The sequence below is a fragment of the Rhinoraja longicauda genome, chromosome 31, assembly GCF_053455715.1.
Source record: "Rhinoraja longicauda isolate Sanriku21f chromosome 31, sRhiLon1.1, whole genome shotgun sequence".
Taxonomy (NCBI): Eukaryota; Metazoa; Chordata; class Chondrichthyes; order Rajiformes; family Arhynchobatidae; genus Rhinoraja; species Rhinoraja longicauda.
The window spans coordinates 2,576,490-2,599,091 of NC_135983.1; the positions used below are offsets into that span (position 1 = coordinate 2,576,490).

General features: G+C 40.4%; 1 protein-coding gene across 3 annotated transcripts in view; it reads right to left on the reverse strand.

Moving 5' to 3' along the window:
• Positions 1-4,736: 4,736 nt before the first annotated feature.
• ttll11 (tubulin tyrosine ligase-like family, member 11) overlaps positions 4,737-22,602 on the reverse strand; it is a 196,156-nt gene continuing 178,290 nt past the window's right edge. For all 3 annotated transcript variants that reach the window (XM_078426022.1, XM_078426024.1, XM_078426025.1), the window contains 4 exons: positions 16,525-16,779; positions 12,733-12,839; positions 6,005-6,325; positions 4,737-5,701 (listed from right to left, as the gene is read on the reverse strand). In XM_078426022.1, the coding sequence (XP_078282148.1) occupies positions 5,526-5,701; positions 6,005-6,325; positions 12,733-12,839; positions 16,525-16,779 (859 nt within the window). In that variant the 3' untranslated portion in view covers positions 4,737-5,525. The remainder of the gene's footprint in view (positions 5,702-6,004; positions 6,326-12,732; positions 12,840-16,524; positions 16,780-22,602) is intronic.

Genomic DNA, 22,602 nt, shown 5'->3' on the forward strand with positions numbered 1-22,602 from the left:
CTTGGGCTCTGCCATGTCACAGAGAATCTATTTGTTTTCTCCATTCCTCCCCCTTCTCAACATGCAAAAGCTTGCTTGTTTTCTCGCTTTTCCGGTTCTAATGAAAACCAATGAACATGAAAAGTTAACTCTTTTTCTCGCTCCTCAGATTCTGCCTGACCTGCCACTTTTATTTCTTATTTCCACATTGTGCTATTTTTATTTGTTTTTCATTTGGTGTTCGCCATGGCCCCTGGAGATCTCCCAGAGTTTTCTGCCATTGTGTGGTAGATAGGTAACTGAATAGAAATGGAAGCTCTATAAAGTGGGATCTTGGGCTGATAGCAGCCTAGATTATATTTTAATGGTTTGCATTCCAACCATTTCATATCTAAATTACTTGTCATTATTCTAGGACCTAATCTGCATATGAAAATGGACAGGTGGCTAGTTCAATCAACGTCCTTGGTTGCATCTTCAAAGATATGAGCTGCTTCCACATTTAAAAAGGACATTATTACTCTGATACTGGAAAACAGCACAAAGTAAAATTAATCCCAAAACTAGCACAAAAGCAAAAGCTTGTTGATGCTAGAAATCAAAAATAAAAGCTGAAAATATTTAGGAGATATTGTGTCATCTGTACCAAAACAGTTAGTAAGTATTCTTGGTTGATGAATAGTCATAGAGTCATAGAGTGATACAGCGTGGAAACAGGCCCTTCGGCACAACTTGCCCACACCGGCCAACATGTCCCAGCTACACTAGTCCCACCTGCCTGCGCTTGGTCCATATGATATCCCTCCAAACTTGTCCTATCCATGAACCTGTCTGACTGTTTATTAAATGTTGGGATAGTCCTAGCCTCAACTACCTCCTCTGGCAGCTTGATGCATACACCCACCACCCTTTGTGTAAAAAAAGTTACCCCTCAGATTCCTATTAAATCTTTTCCCCTTCACCTTGAACCTATGTCCTCTGGTCCTCGATTCCCCTATTCTGAACAAGAGATTCCCCTATTCTGAACAAGTACATCTACCCAATCTATTCCTCTCACGATTTTATACACCTCTATAAGATCACCCCATATCTTCCTGTGCTCCAAGGAATAGAGATCCAGCCTATTCAACCTCTCCCTTTAGCTCAGACCCTCTGGTCCTGGTAACATCCTCGTAAATCTTCTCTGAACCCTTTCAAGCTTGACAATATCTTTCCTATCGCATGGTGCCCAGAACTGAACACATTATTCTAATTGCAGTCTCACCAACGTCTTATACAACAGCAACATGACCTCCCAACTTCTATTCTCAATACTCTGACTGATGAAGGCTAATGTGCCAGCCTTTTTGACCACCTAATCTACCTGCGACTTGACCTTCAAGGAACCATGCACCTGCACTCCTAGATCCCTCTGCTCTACAACACTCCACAGAGGCCTACCATTCACTGTGTAGGTGTCCCAAAATGCAACACCTCACACTTCTCTGTATTAAATTCCATTAAACATTCCTCAGCCCAACTGGCCAAACGATCCAGATCCTGCTGCAATCTTCACTATCTGCAAAACCACTCACTTTTGTATCATCTGCAAACTTGCTATCTTGCCCTGTATGTTCTCATCCAAATCATTGATGTAGATGACAAACAGTAATGGGCCCAGCACCGAACCCTGAGGCACACCACTAGTCACAGGGCTCCCAGTCTGAAATTCAGGACTGGATTCAGGCCTCCAGTCAGAAAATAAATTCAGAAACCATTCAGCATAATAGAGATCTTGTTAGCTTAATGGGGCATATGTCCAGTTTGTCAGCCAAGGAAGCAGCATGAAGAAGCATGTTACCACTTCACGCGGTACTCACTGGCGTAAACGTTAAACTAATAGACCTGTACCCAGACGTGGACATTTACACCTTCATATCACCATGGCAGCTGAGGAATTAAAATCCATTTATATCTGTAATCAGCAATGCTTACTGCAATGATAACTCAGCAACTACCAAACTCTGGTTTGTAGGTTAAGAAATGTTCTGTCTGGCTACCAGTTGACTTTCAAAGGTTAATTGTCACGTGTACCAATTAAGGTACAGTGAAACTCGAATGACCATGCAGCCATACTAAAAAAAAGCAACAAAACACACAACTGTATAAAAGTTAACATAAACATCCACCACAGCAGATTCCCATATTCCTCACTGTGATGCAAAAGGCAATAAAGTCTAAACTTCTTCCTCTTTATTCTCCCGCGGTCAGGTCAGTCGAACCATCCGCAGTCGGGGCGGTCGAAGCCCTTTAAGTGCCCTCTGCAAGGTCACTCAAATCCAGGAACAATAAAGGATTGACAATAGATGGACATAAGACACTAACCACTAAAGACTTTCCCAAGAATGGCAATGATTTTATTGCTTATCAATTCCAGTAAATCAATATATTCTTCATATTACGTGCAATGCATAGGAGGTTTAAAAAACCCCTCAAATTTGTGGAGAGAAATGGGAGTACATGAGGAAGAAAGCAAGGGAGAGGCAAAGATGTGGGAGAGAGAAAGAAGGGGAGAGGCATAGGGAGGAGAGTGAGCAGAAATAGAGGGGGGTAAGAGAGAGCAGGAGAAATGGCAAAAGGGGGATTGAGAGATGAAGGGAAGAGTAGGAGATGAGGTGAGAGGGCAAAGGAGTGAAGGAGATGGAGGGAGAGAGAGTTATATAGAGAGGAAGGTTGTGTACAAAGTTAGGAAAAGGGTGAGAAGAGGTAGAGGTGGTTAAGCAGAGAAATGTAGGGGAAAGAGGGAAGATGGCAATTGGGAGGGAGAGGAAACCAGGGGAGGTAAAGAGGTGGGAGAGAGAGAAAGAGGTGGGAGAGAGAGAGAGAGGTGGAGAGAGAGAGAGAGAGAGAGAGAGAGAGAGAGAGAGAGAGAGAGAGAGAGAGAGAGAGAGGTGGGAGAGAGGGAGAGAGAGAGAGAGAGAGAGAGAGAGAGAGAGAGAGAGAGAGAGAGAGAGAGAGAGGCAGAAATTTGGAGTGAATTAAGACAGAATGAATACAAGACTTGATTTCTACTCTGGTACAACTTTGGATAACAAATAACTTTGTGTAAAGCAAGCCTTTGCGGTATCAGGAGAAATACATTAAGCCAAGTAAAATATTTCAAAGTAAACTACATATTTTTTACTACACTTACAATTCACAATTTACTTGAAATAGTTAATAAATGTACATAAAATTAATAACTTATTCACATAGTTTCTTTGGGGAGATTCCATTTAATCTGTTAATATATTTTATACATGATAAAAAGTTATACGGGTCTTTAGGTATTTGTTTATATATAAATATTAAAAATCCTAGATATTTTATATTCTCATAAATTCTGTGAAATTAAAAGCAAACTCGCGCTCAATTAATTGGAAAAGGTTAGAGTAATGTTAACTGGTTCTGCAAATACAATTTATAATGGAACTCAAGAACAGTAACTTACTTGTTAAGTGTCAAGGGGTTAAAGTATCATTCTGCCAATGACAGATTGTAAATCCATCTCCAGACAACTGAACAGATGGCTATTTCATGGAGCGAGGAGCGTTATTTTGTAGAGGGCAGGCAGCGACAGTGAAATCTATAATGTTTTAAGTAGAAATAAATTCTCCCACAAGCTTGAGTGTGTGCCATAGCACAGATGAAAGCTAGTGAGAGTCATTTTTTAATGGTACACTGTCAATCACAACAAATGCCACCCTCTCTTCCTTCAAGAAATCCACTTTTCAAGCACTGAATGAGTTCTGTACAAAGGCATGAGTTTAAAGGCCGAAAGGTTTTTTTTGGCTTTATAATCGAAAAATCAGCTGTGTCCTAACTACCTGAGCCACCAAAAAAATTGCCCTAGAGTGCCAATGATATTTTTTGATATGGTATTCAAGAATGATATTTTTTCCACCCATAAAATAGTATAAATTCATTATTTAAATTTAATGCAGGAAAAGTCAGATGTGTTAATAGGCTTCTACAGTGAACTGCTGAACTGACAGACCAGGAAAATCCTATCTTTGGATAAATAATCTCCCACCAGATGTGGTATGAGAGTGATGGTGACTATGGTTTCTGCTGTGTAGTATTTAGGTGTTAATGCCCTAACTATATGGTTGGGACGTAGCTCAGGTGACCGTTATATTGAAGATATAGTTTATCTGTGGTGCCTTTACGGTCAAAGCTGAAAATAACCAAGAAACATCACAATGCTACAGCTACTTGAACTGTTACTAATCAATATGTCAATACCCCAAAGACTAATTTAAAAAAAAACTCCAGATAATTTTTATTTACTGTAGAAAGCATGGCTGCAATATATAAAATGTACTGTTTATCTCTTCAGCACGAACAAACCAGCAGATAAATGTCTTCCACTGACCCTCCTACCACGACTGCTGCCATTGATGATATACGGAAGCGAAATACTGCCATGACCAGTATCTGTTTTATCGAGCTTTATTTTCACAGCATGTGAGTTTGGAGCAGCATGTTTTCTGCCAGTTCTAAGTTTGGGTATGCTGAACTTCTGCATTTGTACTGAAAATAAGAACACAAGGTGTAACTTAACTTTGTCTGACTATCAGAGTTGTCTTTAATGATCGGACGGACAGTGCCTTTAATGAAATAAAATAAGAATTGTGGTACAACAGGCTGCAGAAGCTTTTATCGTAGCTATATTGTAAACTCTATAACCAATGTCTTGCAGTTGAATGGTTTTATTACAAAAATGTGAATCCCCTACAGCAGAATATTAAATGTATATTTTCTTGGTTTATGATCCACTACTTGAATAAGTAGAACATTACAATGCCACTAAAATATAAAAATAGCAAAAGGCATAGGTTAGAAATAACTGTTTCTTGCAGATGATGCGGAATAAATATATTACAATACACAGCCCACTTTTTGACTTTTAATAGTGGATGAACAAATGTAACAGCAATGCAGACATGGTTCATGCACTCTTTTCACCTATAACAATTTCTAGCCTAATACATTTTAATATACAAGGGTTTCTGTACAAAAAACTCATATATACACAAATGAGTGTCTTTCTTATTGCCAATGATGACCTGGCAAACTGTTGACAGAAGAAATTGAATTAAAAAATAATGTAGAGTGTCTGCCATTTGATTTCACAGGCAGGAGACCCTGTTTCATAAGAACATGTCAATAACCATTACACAGCCAATAATACAATCATGCCAATAATACAAAACAACCACCGTCAAAAACTTGTTTGAAAATTTATGTAAATGAACGAGACCATAATTCAGGCAGCAGCAGGCTCTGTATTAAATGTAAATGTCTAGAATGGATGGAACGGAATAATATGTCTATCTCCAATGTTTGGTTAAAGTTCCCTTTATTCATCAGTCTAGGTATGAATCTATGGTAGAATTACGTCTGAAATATTTATCATTCACTAGCTATCTCAGGCAAGAGATCGTCTTTCTACAGAAACTTTAAAAATGAGCCCCTGTGCCAGTGAGGAGGGGTAGAGGGGGTGCTGCTGTTCCAGATCTGGATGACTATATAGAGAACCATGTTGCAAAAGGATGCAAAATATGTGTCAGCTTGACCTGTTGAGAACGCACATCATTTAGGCCAATCACAGAGCAACTTTGATTGTTGTTACGACAAAAGCTGCAGCCCAGGCTGCCCCTTCCACCGGGACTTATGGAACCTGCTGGCGAACATGCAGTTACTGTGGGCAAATGGAATAAATCATAATTAATCATCACTGTGTTAATAATAACAACCACCTGGTAATGAACAAACATCATTCATGATCAACTAAATCAGGAGCTGCATACGTTCTTGAGAATTAATGTCAGCCATTGAAAGAATTCACTATTTTACACCATCATCAGTAAGCAGATGAGTGAATTGGAGAGTTAAAACACTATCAAAAGTCAGAGTTCACCAGTGGTTGACGAATGTAGTCTCAACGTGATAAAAAAAATACTATGGTGAAGAAAGTAGCATTTATATAACTATTAGGAAATACCTCTTCGATTCATTGATTTTACATGCTGTTTATCCATCGATGCAGGTAATGATGATGTCAGCAATCTATTGGAAGTGCTCATACGATTTAATAAGTGCACATTGCTGACAGCACTAGAGCGAGGCCTTTCAGGGTGATATATAGTCAAGGTAGGTTTTAGGTCAGGCGTACGGTTGTGCAGAAAGTGCTTTTCATCCAGTGCTTCTAACTGATATTCACAAAAATTGACCAGTGCCTCAACTTGTTCTCGAAGTGGTTGGGACTTGTACCTCCTCTGGGCCATGAGGAAGATGGCCTCCATAAATGCTTGTAGGCACATACCTTGTAAAAGATAAAGTAAAATTCAGATAGTTCTTGTCACTTTTCAATTTGTGATTTCAACTTATATTGAACAAATAAGCTCATAGGTTCTAGGAGAGAATTAGGCCATTCGGCCCATCAAGTCCACGCTGCCATTCAATCATGGCTGATCTATCCCTTCCAAACCTTTTCTTTAAATACTTTTAAAATATTCTATAATGATTATTCTATAATGATATTCTAAATTAATATTGTAATACAATAGTGTCAATAATTGGCAGTTAATTTTAGTGGAAGTTGGTGCTTAATGTCTATTAAATCAAGTACGATTTTGTTTTAATTTACATAAAAAATATGGATTTGTTCAAGAATTGGTACAATTTATTACCTATCGAGCTCAATAATAATATTCCCAAATCTAGAAAACGATTGGGAGTTATTTTTCTGGGAATGGGAAATCAGTTGGAGCTAATAATTGCGCAATTACAAGATCAGCATACATCAAGATTGTGAATCTTGGAAATCAATAGGAGTCAGGTTTCTGGGAGTCTTCACTATATGATTTTCAAAGTGGAAAATATATATATTTTCAGCAACAGAAGTAAACTTGATTCATTCACATAAGTAGAACAAAAATCAGTTTCAATATTGCTGCACTGTGATGGGTGTATAAGAATTTTTAATTATATATCAGAGAGTGCACCACAATTAATGGATGATCACAGAGGAAATAGGTCATTATGATCGGTACTCTGATCAGAGGGTCAGAGAAATGCAGCAGGAAATATTCCTGCACGAATAAGCACATGCCCTCCCACGTCTAAGAATAGTACGTTGAGTTACAAGAGCATTAGACTGTGCAGTGTAATTATAACTAATTATAATTAAGTTCAGAGAAAATGGGTAAAAAGAACAAAACTTTTAAATGCTCATATGATTTTCTTTCCAGATTACCCGATTTCCAGAGTGTCCAAATCTTTCATTCCTAAAGACTGCAAGACAGCCCTAAATTGGCACTACATTCCAGAATTAAAGAAGAAAAAAGATTTTAGGTAATGTGATTAATCAAGATCACTTATGTCCTTGTATATACTGCAGAATAATTCCCATTAAAATTAGTTAGCCTTGTCAGCTTTCAGACTCCTCTTATCTCTCACTTGCCAGATCTGCATTGCTGAACATCAAAGCTCAATTGTCCCCATACCATCACTTACCTCATTTCTTTGGAAGGTATCACAAAATGCTGGAGTAACTCAGCAGGACAGGCAGCATGTAGGAGAGAGGGAATGGGTGACGTTTCGGGTCGAGACCCTTCTTCAGACTGATGTCAGGGGGGCGGGACAAAGAAAGGATATAGGTGGAGACAGGAAGACAGTGGGAGAACTGGGAAGGGGGGGGGGGGAGGAAGAGAGGGACAGAGGAACTATCTAAAGTTGGAGAAGTCAATGTTCATACCGCTGGGCTGCAAGCTGCCCAAGCGAAATATGAGGTGCTGTTCCTCCAATTTCCAGTGGGCCTCACTATGGCACTGGAGGAGGCCCATGACAGAAAGGTGAGACTGGGAGTGGGGGGGGGGGAGTTGAAGTGCTCAGCCACCGGGAGATCAGGTTAGTTAAGGCGGACTGAGCGAAGGTGTTGAGCGAAACGATCGCCGAGCCTGCGTTTGGTCTCGCCGATGTAGTCAAGTTACATCTAGAGCAGCGGATACAATAGATGAAGTTGGAGGAGGTGCAGGTGAACTTCTGTCTCACCTGGAAAGACTGTTTGGGTCCTTGGATGGAGTTGAGGGGGGAGGTAAAGGGACAGGTGTTGCATCTCCTGCGGATGCAGGGGAAAGTGCCCAGGGAGGGGGTGGTTTGGATATCTTTCATTCATTTGTTCTATACCTCTCTATATCACTATCTATATCTCTTGTTTTCCTTTCCCTTGATTCTCAGTCTGAAGAAGAGTCTCAACCCGAAACGTCACCTATTCCTTTTCTCCAGAGATGCTGTCTGACCGGCTGAGTTACTCCAGCATTTCGTGTCTATCTAATGTTAAACAAGTTCTTCAACTCCAACCACTTTCTTTAAGTCATGGTATAGCTTTGTTTTTTTTTTACCTGATCCAAAACATCAGCTCTATTTCTCTCCATACTGGTGCAGCTTGACCTGCTGAGTGCTTCAAGCATTTTCTGTCTTTATTAAGGATTTCCGCATCTACAGGTTTTTTCCCGCAGACACAGTTCTCCAGCTGTTCTCACAGCGTGAAGCAATATTGATAAATCAACAGTAATTATGTTATCCTGAGTGTTATGCATGCTTGTCACAGTGTAAGTACAATAAGTTGCTTTGGTAGAAATCGTGGTAAACGTTTTCGAATATAATGTGATTAAAAATGAGGAGAGCAACTTATGGCAACATTAAGTGAAATTAAGCTCAGATGTCAGGAAGCTATTGCCGGAGTTTCCTGGCTCCCCCAGATGTTTCACCATTAACAATGTCTCACTGGGAGATTTGGAATTGACGTACTAGACAGAGTGAAGTTAGCGTGATTATATATGATATCAAATATGCCAGTGGGGATTTAACTAAATGTAAACTTTTAGCACTGTAGTGCTAAAACTTCTGCCAAATATTGTGCTTTACACAAAGATTCACAATTGCAGATTCTCGTTCCTTCAAATGCTAATTATTAATGGAGGTTTAAACAATATAAATAATCATAAAGTCGCACACAGCATGGAAACAGGCCCTTCAGCCCAACTTGCCCATGCGGACTAGGATGCCCAATCCACACTAGTCCCACCTGCCTGCGTTTGGCACATATCCCTCTAAGCCTTTCCTATCCATGTACCTATCCAAATTACTTTTAAATGTTGATAGACATAAAATGTTGGAGTAACTCAGCGGGACAGGCAGCATCTCTGGAGAGAGGAATGGGTGACGTTTCAGGTCGAGACCCTTCTTTAGACTAGAGTCAGGGGAAAGGGAATCACTGATATAGAGAGATGATGTAGTACAAATGAATGAAAGATATGCAAAAAAGTAACAGTGATAAAGGAAACCGGCCATTGTTAGTTGTTTGCTATGTGAGAACGAGAAGCTGGTGTGACTTGGGTGGGGGAGGGATGGAGAAAGAGGGAATGCAAAGGTTACTTGAAGTCAGAAAAATCAAATTCATATCACTGTTGTAAGCTGCCCAAGCGAAACATGACAAGCTGTTCCTGCAATTTGTGTTTAACCTCACTCTGACAATGGAAGAGGCCTAGGACAGAAAGGTCAGTGTGGGAATGGGTACGGAAATTAAAGTGTTTGGCAACCAGGAGACCAGGTGGGTCCAGGCGGACTGAGAGGTGTTCAGCAAAACAATCGCCCAGTCTATGATTGGTCTCCCTGATGTATAAGAGTCCACATCTTGAACAACGGATACAGTAGATGAGGTTGGAGGAGGTGTAAGTGAATCTCTGCCTAACCTGAAAGGACCGTCAAGGTCCCTGGACAAAGTCGACGGAGGTATAGGGACAGGTGTTGCATCTCCTGCGGTTGTAGGGGAAGGTACCTGGTGGTTTGGGTGGGAAGAGGTGAGTTAACCAGGGAGTTGCGGAGGGAATGGCCTCTGCGAAAGGTGGAAAGGGATGGTAAGTCTATTTTCCTGGGATTTAGATTAGCATTTTGCTTCATTATATGAAGGCTCAGACTATCCCCCATTTGTAGAGGTTTACAACGTTTTCAGGTACCAACCATTTCAGGCTACAAAAGCTCTCTAAATTCTGAGTAAAAATGATCTAGCTTGGAGACTTAACTTTCCAAAAGAGATATTATCAAATAAAATAAATAGTGAAATATATAGCTTTGTGTAGCACTGAGGCAAATCTAATAGTATTGTCCCAAATTCCAATTATTCACCTGTATGAAACTTCATTGACCAAAAAGTGGAGTTCAACAAGTGGAAATGAGTCATAGCCCAAAGGGATAGATATAAATATCAGAAGTAAATATGACCTTACATCTATGTACTAACCACATCTTAATAAGGATTTCAAAGACGGAAGCTGACAGATCATTTTATCCACCAGCCAAAATCCTACCCCAGGGTGGCACAGTGGTGCAGCAGTAGAGCTATTGCCTCTCAGCGCCAGAGGCCAGGGTTCGATCCTGACCACGGGTGCTTGTTTGTACTGAGTTTGTACTTTCTCCCCGTGACCTTTGTGGGTTTTCTCTGAGATCTTCAGTTTTCTCCCACATTCCAAAGATGGAAACGTTTGTAGGTTAATTGTCTTGTAAATGTAAAATTGACCCTAGTGTGTGTAGGGTAGTGTTAATGTGCGGGGATCACTGGTTGGTGCGGGCTTGGAGGGCCTGTTTCTGTGCTGTATCTCCAAACTGAACTAAAGACAGTGCGCACAAATATTCCACAATGAGAGAACTACTATAAATTAGCTTAAACAACTTTTTCATCTATCTTTTTTGGATGCAATGCTATTACATTCTGATTCCCTAGGTCAATATTCTTTCACAGTTTAACAGATTAACATAATTTTCATATTTTTCATCTTAAATATTTATTTGCTTTAACTATAAACTATTATAAGTCAGGATAAAGGGAGCCTCGAGAAAATAAACTTAGAGTGCCATTTGTTTTTGCAGGGCAATGAATTTTAAGAAATAAATTCTGATGAACTAAACTGGGAGAAGTTCCAATCTAATTAACATTTAGACAAGCTTTCAAACTGCCTGAAGGAAATTGTCAAAAAAAAAATTGCTGTCAACAGCAGTCTTCAAACAGCAGAACTTTTTAATCTAGAAAAGATTAATCTACTGCATGTTAATCTTTAATGAACTGTTTTATCTAAAGAAACAAAAACATAACTGGCAACTTCAGTTTATCAGCTTTGCTTTGAGATCTGTACATGTTTTTTTGCTGAAAGATGGAATGAACCCATCCATGCAATGTTGAATCTACTAGAGTTACTGATTATATTTAAACAATGTGAATCGTCCATAAGAAGACAACAATTTGAAAGAAAGAACATTCAAATGTGGACACAAGGAACTGCAGATGCTGATTTACAAAAAATGACATGAAGTATTGGAGTAACTCAACGGGTCGGGCAGCATCTCTGCAGAACATAGATAGATGACATTTTGGGTTGGGACCCTTCTTCATACTGATTCTGATGGAGGGGGAGGGGGAAAGCTGGAAGAGAGGTGTTGGTGAGATAAAGCTTGCCAAGTGATGGGTGGATACAGGTAAAAAGGGTTTTTAATGGGCAGATGGTTGGACAATGATCATAGATGAAAGCCAAAAAGTATGAAAAATGAGTTAATAGAAGAGGAGCGAAATGTGAAACCAGAAGGAATATAGGTGTATGGGGACGGGGGCGGAGCATTGGGTGCACATCCAGGTGGGGCACAGAGAAAATAGGGAGAAAAAGGGGTGGGGGGTAGGGTGTGGTAGGGGGGAATGTTTGTATTAGTTACCTAAAATTGGACAATTCAATGTTCACACCATTGGGTTGTAAGCTACCCAAGCAAACTTTAAGGTGCTATTCCTCCAGTTTGAGTGTGGCGACTTTATTCTGGCAACGAGAAGGCCCTGGACAGAAAGGTCAATATGGGAATGGGAGTTACAATAGTCACTCAATTTGGAGATCCGGCAAGCCTTGGCAGACCGACACAAATGTTCAGCGAAACGGTCAGCGAGTTTATGCTTGGTCTCGCCAATGTAAAGAAGACCAAGACCATATTGGGTGCAGAGTAGATGAAGTTCGAGGAGGTGTGTACAAAACTTTGTCTCACCTGGAAGAACTGCTGGGGTCCATAGATGGATGTGAGGGAGGAGGTTTCGGGATTGGTGTGGTGCGAGTTTTCTTATAAATAATTGGTAAACACATTCTGGCATTAAATTTTACTCGTACTTAATTTCAGAGTCATAGAATTATATAGCATTGAAACAAGCCATTGACCCACCAAGAAAGCAATAACAATCAAAAACACATTTACAATAATCCTAAATGAATCCCAATTTTTTTTAAAAATCCCCACACTGCCACCAATTACCCCTCAGCTTTTACTACTTATCTATGAACCTTGAGCGATTTATAATGGTCAATTGACTTATGAGTCAACAAGTCATTGAGACACTGAAGGAAACTCACACAGGTTCAGGGAGAAACTACAAACTCCACACAGTACAAACTCCAGAAAGTACAAACTCCACACAGAGAGGATTAGAGATTAGAATTTCAACCAGGTCACTGGAGATATGAGGCAGCAGTATTTTACCTACGCTGAACATCTATTAGCCAAGCCATTGTTTTGTCTTGTGAGATCGGCTCCATAAGAAAAATAACGGTTTTAGGTTCACTCATTGAGGTGTTTATAATAATGAAATGAAATAACAATTTTTTCAGCAATGAGAGACAGAATGAAAGAAAAGAAAATTACCAGATTCCCCTCGATCTCCACGAATGATGTTCCATCGACGTGCGATATCAATGTATAATATGTCAACAGATGCCATGGGCAGGTTGCTGTTGCTGAGTTTACAGGTCCTACAAAACACAAGGAATAAGCAGCACCTCATAATTACCAAGAACAAGATGGTCATTTGTTAATGTTTCATTAAAAATCTTTCGTAAAGATAACACAATTGATGCTGCATATTAGGAAGCATTTCTTTACCAGGTATTCAAATACGTACAGGTTTGTAGGTTAATTGGCTGGGCAAATGTTTTTTTAAAAATTGTCCTTAGTAGGTGTAGGGTAATGTTAGTGTGCGGGGATCGCTGGGTGGCGCGGACCCGGTGGGCCGAAGGGCCTGTTTCTGCGCTGTATCTCTAAATCTAAAAATCTAAATCTAAAACAATCTTTGTTCTTTCGTATGAAAAACACAATTCAAAACCCAACAACAAATCTGTCCCTTGAATAGAGCTGAGCACAGGGTTATGGTCTCAAGTCCAGTTCAAAAAGAACCATGAAATGGAAATTATAGACCATATCATGTCTGGGTAAGTATACTGCTCCAATAAAATAGGCTTGAGTTGTAAAATTGGCAAATTAAAACAATCCAAACAGTATTTATGCAAAGGACACAGTGCATTTGAACCTCTTGGTCACAAAGGCAACTACATAGGAAAGACTACAATCTCATCATGGACATTTCATCACTAATTGGGTGGATTGCAATGATTTTTTTGTTATTTTGACATTATTAGAAATGTTTCATCTGTTTATGAGATTTTTCTTAATTACAGCTTTCAAGACCTGAAGAATTCTGCAGATATAGATATGACATTGTGGGGATTACAGAGACGTGGCTGCAGGAGGATCGGGCCTGGGAATTTAATATTCAGGGTTATACATCCTATAGAAAGGACAGGCAGGTGGGCAGAGGCGGTGGGGTAGCTCTGCTGGTGAGGGACAAAATTCAGTCCCTTGCGAGGGGTGACATAGGGACTGACGAGGTAGAGTCACTGTGGATAGAGTTGAGGAATTGTAAAGGTAAGAAGGCACTAATTGGTGTTATCTACAGACCCCCAAATAGTAGCCCGGATGTAGGGTGTAAGTTGCAGCAGGAGTTAAAACGGGCATGTAACAAAGATAATGCCACTGTGGTGATGGTGGATTTCAATATGCAGGTAGACTGGGAAAATTAGGTTGGTTCTGGACCCTAAGAAAGAGAGTTTGTAGAGTGCCTCCGAGATGGATTCTTAGAGCAGCTTGTAATGGAGCCTACCAGAGAAAAGGCAATTCTGGATTTAGTGTTGTCCAATGAACCAGATTTGATAAGAGAACTCGAGATAAAGGAACAGCTTGGAGGTAGTGATCATAACATAATTAGTTTTTAATCTGCAATTTGGGAAGAAGAAGGTTAAATCGGAAGTGTCAGTGTTGCAGTTGAACAAAGGGGACCATGAAGGCATGAGAGAGGAGCTGGCCAAGGTCGACTGGAAAGGGATCCTAACAGGAATGATGGTGGAACAGCAATGGCAGGAATTTCTGGGCATAATCCGGAAGACGCAGGTTCATTTCATTCCAAAGAGGAAGAAAGATTCTAAGGTGAGTAGGGGGCAACCCTGGCTGACAAGGGAAGTTAGGGATGGAATAAAACTAAAAGAAAAGATGTGTAACACAGCAAAGAGTAGCGGGAAGCCAGAGGATTGGGAAACTTTCATAGGACAACAGAAGGTAACAAAACGGGCAATACGGGCTGAAAAGATGAAGTACGAGGGGAAGCTGGCCAAGAATATAAAGACGGACAGTAAAAGCTTCTTTAGATATGTTCAGAGAAAAAGAGTAGCGAAGTCAAATGTGGGTCCTTTAAAGGTAGACACGGGTGAAATTATTATGGGTAACAAGGAAATGGCAGAAGAGTTGAACAGGTACTTCGGATCTGTCTTCGCTAAGGAAGACACAAACAATCTCCCAGAGGTACTAGAGGACAGAGGATCTAGGGGGGTAGAGGAACTGAAAGAAATTTGCATTAGGCGAGAAATAGTATTGGGTAGACTAATGGGACTGAAGGTTGATAAATCCCCAGGGCCTGGTGGTCTGCATCCCAGGATACTCAGGGAGGTGGCTCTAGAAATAGTGGACGCATTGGTGATCATTTTCCAATGTTCAATAGATTCAGGATCAGTTCCTGTGGATTGGAGGATAGCTAATGTCATCCCACTTTTCAAGAAAGGAGCGAGAGAAAAAACGGGGAATTACAGACCAGTTAGCCTGACATCGGTGGTGGGGAAGTTGCTGGGGTCAATTATTAAAGAGGTAAAAACGGTGCATTTGGATAGCAGTAAAAGGATAAGTCCAAGTCAGCATGGATTTATCAAAGGGAAATTATGCTTGACTAATCTTCTGGAGTGTTTTGAGGATGTGACAAGTAAAATGGATGAAGGGGAGCCAGTGGATGTAGTGTATCAGAAAGCCTTTGATAAGGTCCCACACGGGAGATTGGTGAGCAAAATTAGAGGACATGGTATTGGGGGTAGGGTGTTGACATGGATAGAAAATTGGTTGGCAGACAGGAAGCAAAGAGTAGGAGTAAACGGGTCCTTTTCAGAATGGCAGGCAGTGGCAAGTGGAGTGCCGCAAGGCTCGGTGTTGGGGCCGCAACTGTTTACCATATATATTAATGATTTGGAAGAGGGAATTAGAAGCAACACTAGCAAGTTTGTGGATGACACAAAGCTGGGTGGCAATGTGACCTGTGAAGAGGATGTTAGGAGGTTGCAGGGTGACCTGGACAGGTTGAGTGAGTGGGCAGATGCGTGGCAGATGCAGTATAAATGTGAGGTTATCCACTGGCGGCAAAAACAAGGAGGCAGATTATTATCTCAATGTTGTTAGGTTAGGTAAGGGGGAAGTGCAGCGAGACCTGGGTGTCCTTGTACACCAGTCACTGAAAGTTGCCGTGCACATACAGCAGGCAGTGAAAAAAACTAATGGCATGTTGGCCTTCATAACGAGAGGATTTCAGTATAGGAGTAAAGAGGTTCTTCTGCAGTTGTATAGGGCCCTGGTAAGACCACATCTGAAGTATTGTGTGCAGTTTTTGTCTCCTAATTTGAGGAAGGACATCCTTGTAATTGAGGCAGTGCAGCGTAGGTTCACGACATTGATCCCTGGGATGGCGGGACTGTCATATGAGGAAAGATTGAAAAGACTAGGCTTGTATTCAATGGATGAGAGGGGATCTTACAGAAACATATAAAATTATAAAAGGACTGGACAAGCTAGATGCAGGAAAAATGTTCCCAATGTTGGGCGAGTCCAGAACGAGGGACCACAGTCTTAGAATAAAGGGGAGGCAATTTAAAACTGAGGTGAGAAGGAACTTTTTCACCCAGAGTTGTGAATTTGTGGAATTCTCTGCCACAGAGGACAGTGGAGGCCAAATCACTGGATGGATTTAAGAGAGAATTAGATAGAACTCTAGGGGCTAGTGGAACCAAGGGATATGGGGAGAAGGCAGGCACGGGTTATTGATTGTGGACGATCAGCCATGATCACAATGAATGGCGGTGCTTGCTCGAAGGGCTGAATGGCCTCCTCCTGCACCTATTTTCTAAGTTTCTATGTTTCTATTCTATATTAAGAGAAACAAATAACAATTTATTTGTTATTTTTGGGGGGGGGGTTATATATTGCAAGCAATGGAAGTTCCCATTTTATATTAAATACATGACTCATGGCAATAATATGTGAACATCATACACATCAGCAATTTTCACGAACCTAATGAAGGTCCGAAACCCAGTTGGACCTAGCTTCAATGTTCCTTTAATGCCCAAGAATCTGATAAACAGCAGTGCTATACGTTCCACAATCAGCAGGTAGCTGAACTGTCGAGTGTACTTAGGAAACACTTGTTTCAGGCAGAGGGGAGGCCAATTCTGCTCTGTGTCAGATGAGGCTTCAGCCTTGCATTGTGCATCAGATTCGGTTGTATCCTCTCTGTCATTTTCTGCTGAATATTCGGTGGATTGTGTTCTACATATTAAAAAAAAACATAATTAGACCACTACATTAATTTTAGTTTAAAACAGTTAAGCTTAGTATTTTGTAATGTTTAAGGCAATATAGAACTGTCAGAGTTTAACATTGATTTGTTATTATCCAATTTGAAGTTGTTTACACATTCGGAGGCAAAATGAAAAACTAATCAACGTATCATACAATTACCAACAATACTGAAATCTGGTGCTTGTTCTGCAGTTCATAGGTATAAAAGATCCAATTTTAAAATGAGGAAATTAGGAGAAAGAACAAAACACAAGCAGAAGATTTGGAGGGACAGAGATTTTCCTTTGTAAAGAGCAGACTGCAGATAACACATCAACATTAGTTGCATTAAATGTATAGGGTTGTTAATGGAAGTGAAGAACAGTGGAAGTGCTTTGAATTGATGACAGAAGCTCTTTCCATGTCTCAGTGTAGCACAAAGACAAGCACAAAGCACTGTTTCTGGAAAGGTTGTTTCATAATTGTGGACTGTGCCTTGTAGACAATAAAAATTCTCTGCAAGGTCAGGAGCTGAATCTTTTGCTTCAGCACATGCAGCCTCTGATGTGCTGTTGCTGACCAACTAATTAAGCAGGTCATTTTCTGATTGATAGTGATTTCCCAGGATGCTGTTAGTGGAGAATATGGGCAGCAGTAATGTCTTTCAGAGAGTTAAGAGAAAATGAGATTTGTTGTTAGAGAAGCTAGTTCCTGGCAGGTACTGCAGTGTGAGTTGGTTACATGCCACGGACCATCACGCATCCAAATGGTGGAGAGACTGCCTCTTTGTCTGAGTGTTTATCTAGTGGAGCAGGCTGCTCAGCTGAACCTCAGGGGGATTAAACATGCCCTGAATGAATGGCAAGAGATGTCTTCCTCTTCCTCTCGCACACTATGGACCTTGCTCCATATGGAAAGATTGTGGGGAAATGGGAGTCAAGAAAAAATATAATTTCTCATGGTTGAGTGGTGCAGTGTTTCCGTGTGACACAGCATTCATATCTTAAAGATCCCAAAGTCAATCTGCACAATACTCCTTATGTCTGCAGTTGTAGTCCTCTCTGTAACACTTCCCAGGGGTGTGGATTGGAGTAAAGAGCCATGGAAGAAGGATATAAACTTTGACACACATAAATAATACATCTGGTTTGTGGGCTGAACTATTGCTTTGCAGCAGACTACTGCAGTATGTGAAAACAATGTGAATTAATAAAAATACAGTATAGAAACAGACCCGTTGGCCCATCGAGTACACGCTGACCATCGATCACCCTTTCACACTAGTTCTATGCTACCTCACTTTCTCACCCACTTCATACACACTAGGGGGGCATTTGCAGTGGCCAATTAACCTATAAACCCGCACGTCTTTGGGATATGGGAGGAAACCAGAGCACCCGGAGGAAACCCATGTGATCGCAGAGGGAACGTGCAAACTTCACACAAACGGCACCCGAGGTCAGGATCGAACCCGGGTCTCTAGTACTATGAGGCTGCAGCTCAGGCATTGCGCTACTGTGCCGCCCTTTGGTGATGATTGTCATATTTAAGAAGCAATAGGCTTTTCTGTTGACAAGAATCTCTAAATTTATCAATGCATTATTCTCTCCTCCTCTTTCAGCATTTCATCTCCTTTCTTGAATCTTGCTCTGCTCTACTACCCTCGCCTACCATTCTCTATCTAAAAACGCTTTTGCATGCAACTGCACGTGATTAAACCTGTTCCTTTCCCACCACCAGGGACCCAAACAATCTTTCCAGCAGCATTCTTCCATTGCATTCCCTGTTGACAATGTGGACTTTGTTAAAATGGAGAAACTAAACAATGATTGGGTGATTGCTTTGCAGATCTGCCTTTACTCTGCATCAGTAATCGTGAGGGTCCAGTTGCCTGCCACTTTAATTCATTATCCCACTTCTACTCTACCATTTCTATCTGTGGCCCAATGTAAGTTTGAGGATTAACAGCCCCATCTTACATCTGGGATGTTGTAGCCTTCAGGACTCAAGTTTGAATGCTCCAGTTTGGGTCACTCACTCCTTCTTTCTGTTTGTATTGGAACTGGCCATTTTTGCCCGTCGTCATCTTGACTTAGTTTTCTTTTTGTATAGTACCATATTAGCACCATATTACAAAGATAAAGAACGATAATCTAATTTTAACTGCTATTTAACTACCTGCTGCTTCGGAGATAACCCCATTGTGAATATATTGTTCTCCCCACTTCTCTCGCACCTTCTCTGGTATTTCAATAATAATAATAATAATAATATATTCCTTTATTCGTCCCACACCGGGGAAATGTCTCTTTATAAATTCTGATCCCGTACCCAAAACATTGACTGGTTCTCGTTCCACAGATGTGTACTCCTATATTTTTTGTTCTTATTTTAGATTTACTGTTTATTATAAGATTTAAGATGGACATATAATTTGGCGTCCAAGCCAGGTGACTCTCTGTGTGCTGGTCCCAGTAGTGGATCTGCGATCACTCATTACAATCACTCTGCTCTTTTAAACCTCTCTGTATACTATGGATGGCTCAATTGCAATCATGTATAGTCTTTCCGCTGACTGGTTAGCACGCAACACCAAGATTTTTACTGTACTTCGGTACACGGGATAATAAACTAAATTATTAGTTTATGTACTTGTTACTTGTAAGTACATGTACTTACTAATCCTCCACTCCACAAACCTACGAGGTCTACAATATGAGCAAATCTGTATGCCTACATTGCATGATGCTTGTGCCATTGTGAATATAATGTGCTACAGATTATGATAGTTGGTACATATTAGCCATTATGGCAGGAAAGATTCTGTGACTCAGCAGTTTGAAGGTACTACCTTTATCTCCACAGATACAGCAGTCTGGGCATAGGTGCATGGAGTGAGCTCTATCTGGAGAGGCTGGCAAAACTTTATTCACCAGTTTCTTTGCAAATAATAGCCTTTCAATTGATTGCTCCTTTGACAGTTGGTATTTGGAGCATGGTCGATTAGAATCATATATCTCTGCTTCCTTTGGTCACCTCCATGAAGGAGGCCTGTCACTGGCAAACTCTCCTGCTCCTTGTCACGCTATAGGCCCCGCAAAACAGAAATACCCAGTTTTGTTTTAGAGAAATAGAAAACTTCACCTTGTGGGGAAGATATATAATCAAGTTTTATAGCTCTAAATTTTAATAACAGTGATATCAATGATTTCTCCTTCAAGTGTTTCCCAAAGAAATTGCAAGCAATTTATGATCCCCTTACGCCATTCACTACTTGATCACATTGTTAGATTAGTTAGCAACAGCAACTATCCATTCCCCATATGACCAACAGAAGGAATTATACATCCCTTTTTAGAAGCATGGAGTTACGCAATTTCATACTGAAGCTGGGATCTGTACAGTCAATGGAAAAATATCTTAGTATTGGATCAGAACATTCATTTTTATGAAGACCTCAAGGTCTTGTCATGGAGCCGTAGAGTGATACAGCCTGGAAACAGGCCCTTTGGCTCAACTTGCCCACACCAGCCAACATGTCCCAGCTACACTAGTCCCAACTGCCTGGGTTTGGCCCTTATCCCATCAAACCTGTCCTATCCATGTACCTGTCTAACTGTTTCTTAAATGTTGGGATAGTCCCTGCCTCAACTACCTCCTCTGGCACCTTGCTCCATACACCCACCCACACACCCACTTTGGGTGAAAAAGTTGCCCCTCAGATTCCTATTAAATCTTTTCCCTTTCACCTTAAACCTATGTCCTCTGGTCCTCGATTCATCTACTCAGCGCAAGAGACTCTGTGCATCCACCTGATCTATTCCTTTCATGATTTTATACACCTCTATAAGATCACCTCTCATTCTCCTGGTAACATGAGGACTAGATGATCTGCTTGAAAGATTAGCACATGCACAAGAAAAGCCATCGATATGAAAAAAATCTAGTGAGCCTAGATCCCTATGTAATAACAGGTCAAGCTGATTAATGTTGAATAGTTGTGTAATATAACTATAAAAGATGGAAACTATTGTACAAAAGGGTTGACATAAACTGACTTTGGACGGAGTTGTTTATGCAATGTGAGCAAACAAGTTTGGAAGTGAAATGTTATTTAAATTTGCCAGTTAAAATTCAAAGATTTGGTGTAATAACCATAATCAATAGAAGCTTAATAAATCTGTGAACATATATATCATTTAATGTTGTAAACCTTCTGAGTTTGAAGAATAACATGTGAGGAAGAGCATCTCTATTGTAATATAAATATAGAATTGGAATATAAGGGGAAAAAGTGAGAATAAACCAGTAAATTTGGGATCAAATGTTGGGCTAATTTTTACCGTATTCTCTTCTTAAAAATTCTTACATATTAAATCTGGTTATCATTTTTAATAAAGCACTCTTTTTTGAACAAGGGTATATAACATTTCTAAATTTTCAAATCCTCTTTCCCTAAATCTGTAGGTTTGGAATATTTTGGAAATGTTTTTGCTGTGGCTCCAGCTTTAATTTCTGTTGCTTGGTTTCTGCAGTTAAAATGTTGGCAATCGTATTCTATCATCTCACTGCCATTTCATAAAATAACAATTTTAATCTGCCCTTCTAACCAGGCAGAATCCAATGACGTGGTCAGCAACTGTTCTGTAATTCCAATTGGAGGGCAGATTGGAGAAGCAATGACGGCAATCATGTCATTTTACCTGTTCGGAGGATAATCCCAGCTGAACCTTAACCAGGTAAGAACTTTCATTATTCTTGTGGGACAAGAGGAACAAGAGTGAGCCAGCAGGCCTCCCAAGGAAGTGGAGAGGAATGAGAGGAATAGATCAGGTAGACGCACAGTCTCTTGCCCAGAGTAGGGGAATCGAGAACCACAGGTTTAAGGTGAGAGGGGATAGATTTAGTAGGAACCTGACGGATAACTTTTTCACGCAATGGGTGGTAGGTGTATCGAAAGAGCTGCCGGAGGAGGTGGTTGAGGCAGGTATTGAGGAGGTGGTTGAGGCAGGCAATGTATAAGAAATATTTAGACAGGTACATGGATAGGACAGGTTTAGAGGGTATGGGCCAAATGCAGGCAGGTGAGACTAGAGTAGATGTGACACGTTAGCCATCTCAGCAGCCACCATGCCAATGTTGTCACTGACTTTAATTCTTCCTACTGATTATGGCCAGGAACATTGGTTTAAATACATAAATACCTTCGATTTGTACCAGCATCTGCAGTTATTGTCTTACACATACCCGAAACGTCACCCATTCCTTCTCTCCTGAGATGCTGCCTGACCTGCTGAGTTACTCCAGCATTTTGTGAATAACTGCCTTCACAAATGATCTGCCTTTTTGAGATCAATCTGTAGTACAGTAGCTGAGGTATTGAAATGGTTCAGTACATGTTTAATTTATTTTGTATTTATTCAGAAGTTTAAATATTTTTAATATTCTTGCTCCAATGCATTGACCAGGCAGGAGTGTTGGTCTGGCTGTGATTTAGAACTTCATAATAATTTAAGCTTGCTTTTAAGATCAGCCAACCTATTTTTAGAATTCACCAAGTCATATTCCCACCATCCCTACTACCACGTGTGTTGACTTCTAACATGAACGTGATATCATGGAGCTCCAGCTTGATATGCAGTACAATTTTCATTATGTTTGATAGACCATCTGTCTTTTCCCCATATGAAACCTTAACAGCTTCATCATTAACTACATACAATGTCATTCCTCACAAGTGATGAGGTACAAAAATTCCATTGCAGCTGTGTAAGACTGCAACAATAAGAAACCGGGGGTGTGGATATTTCT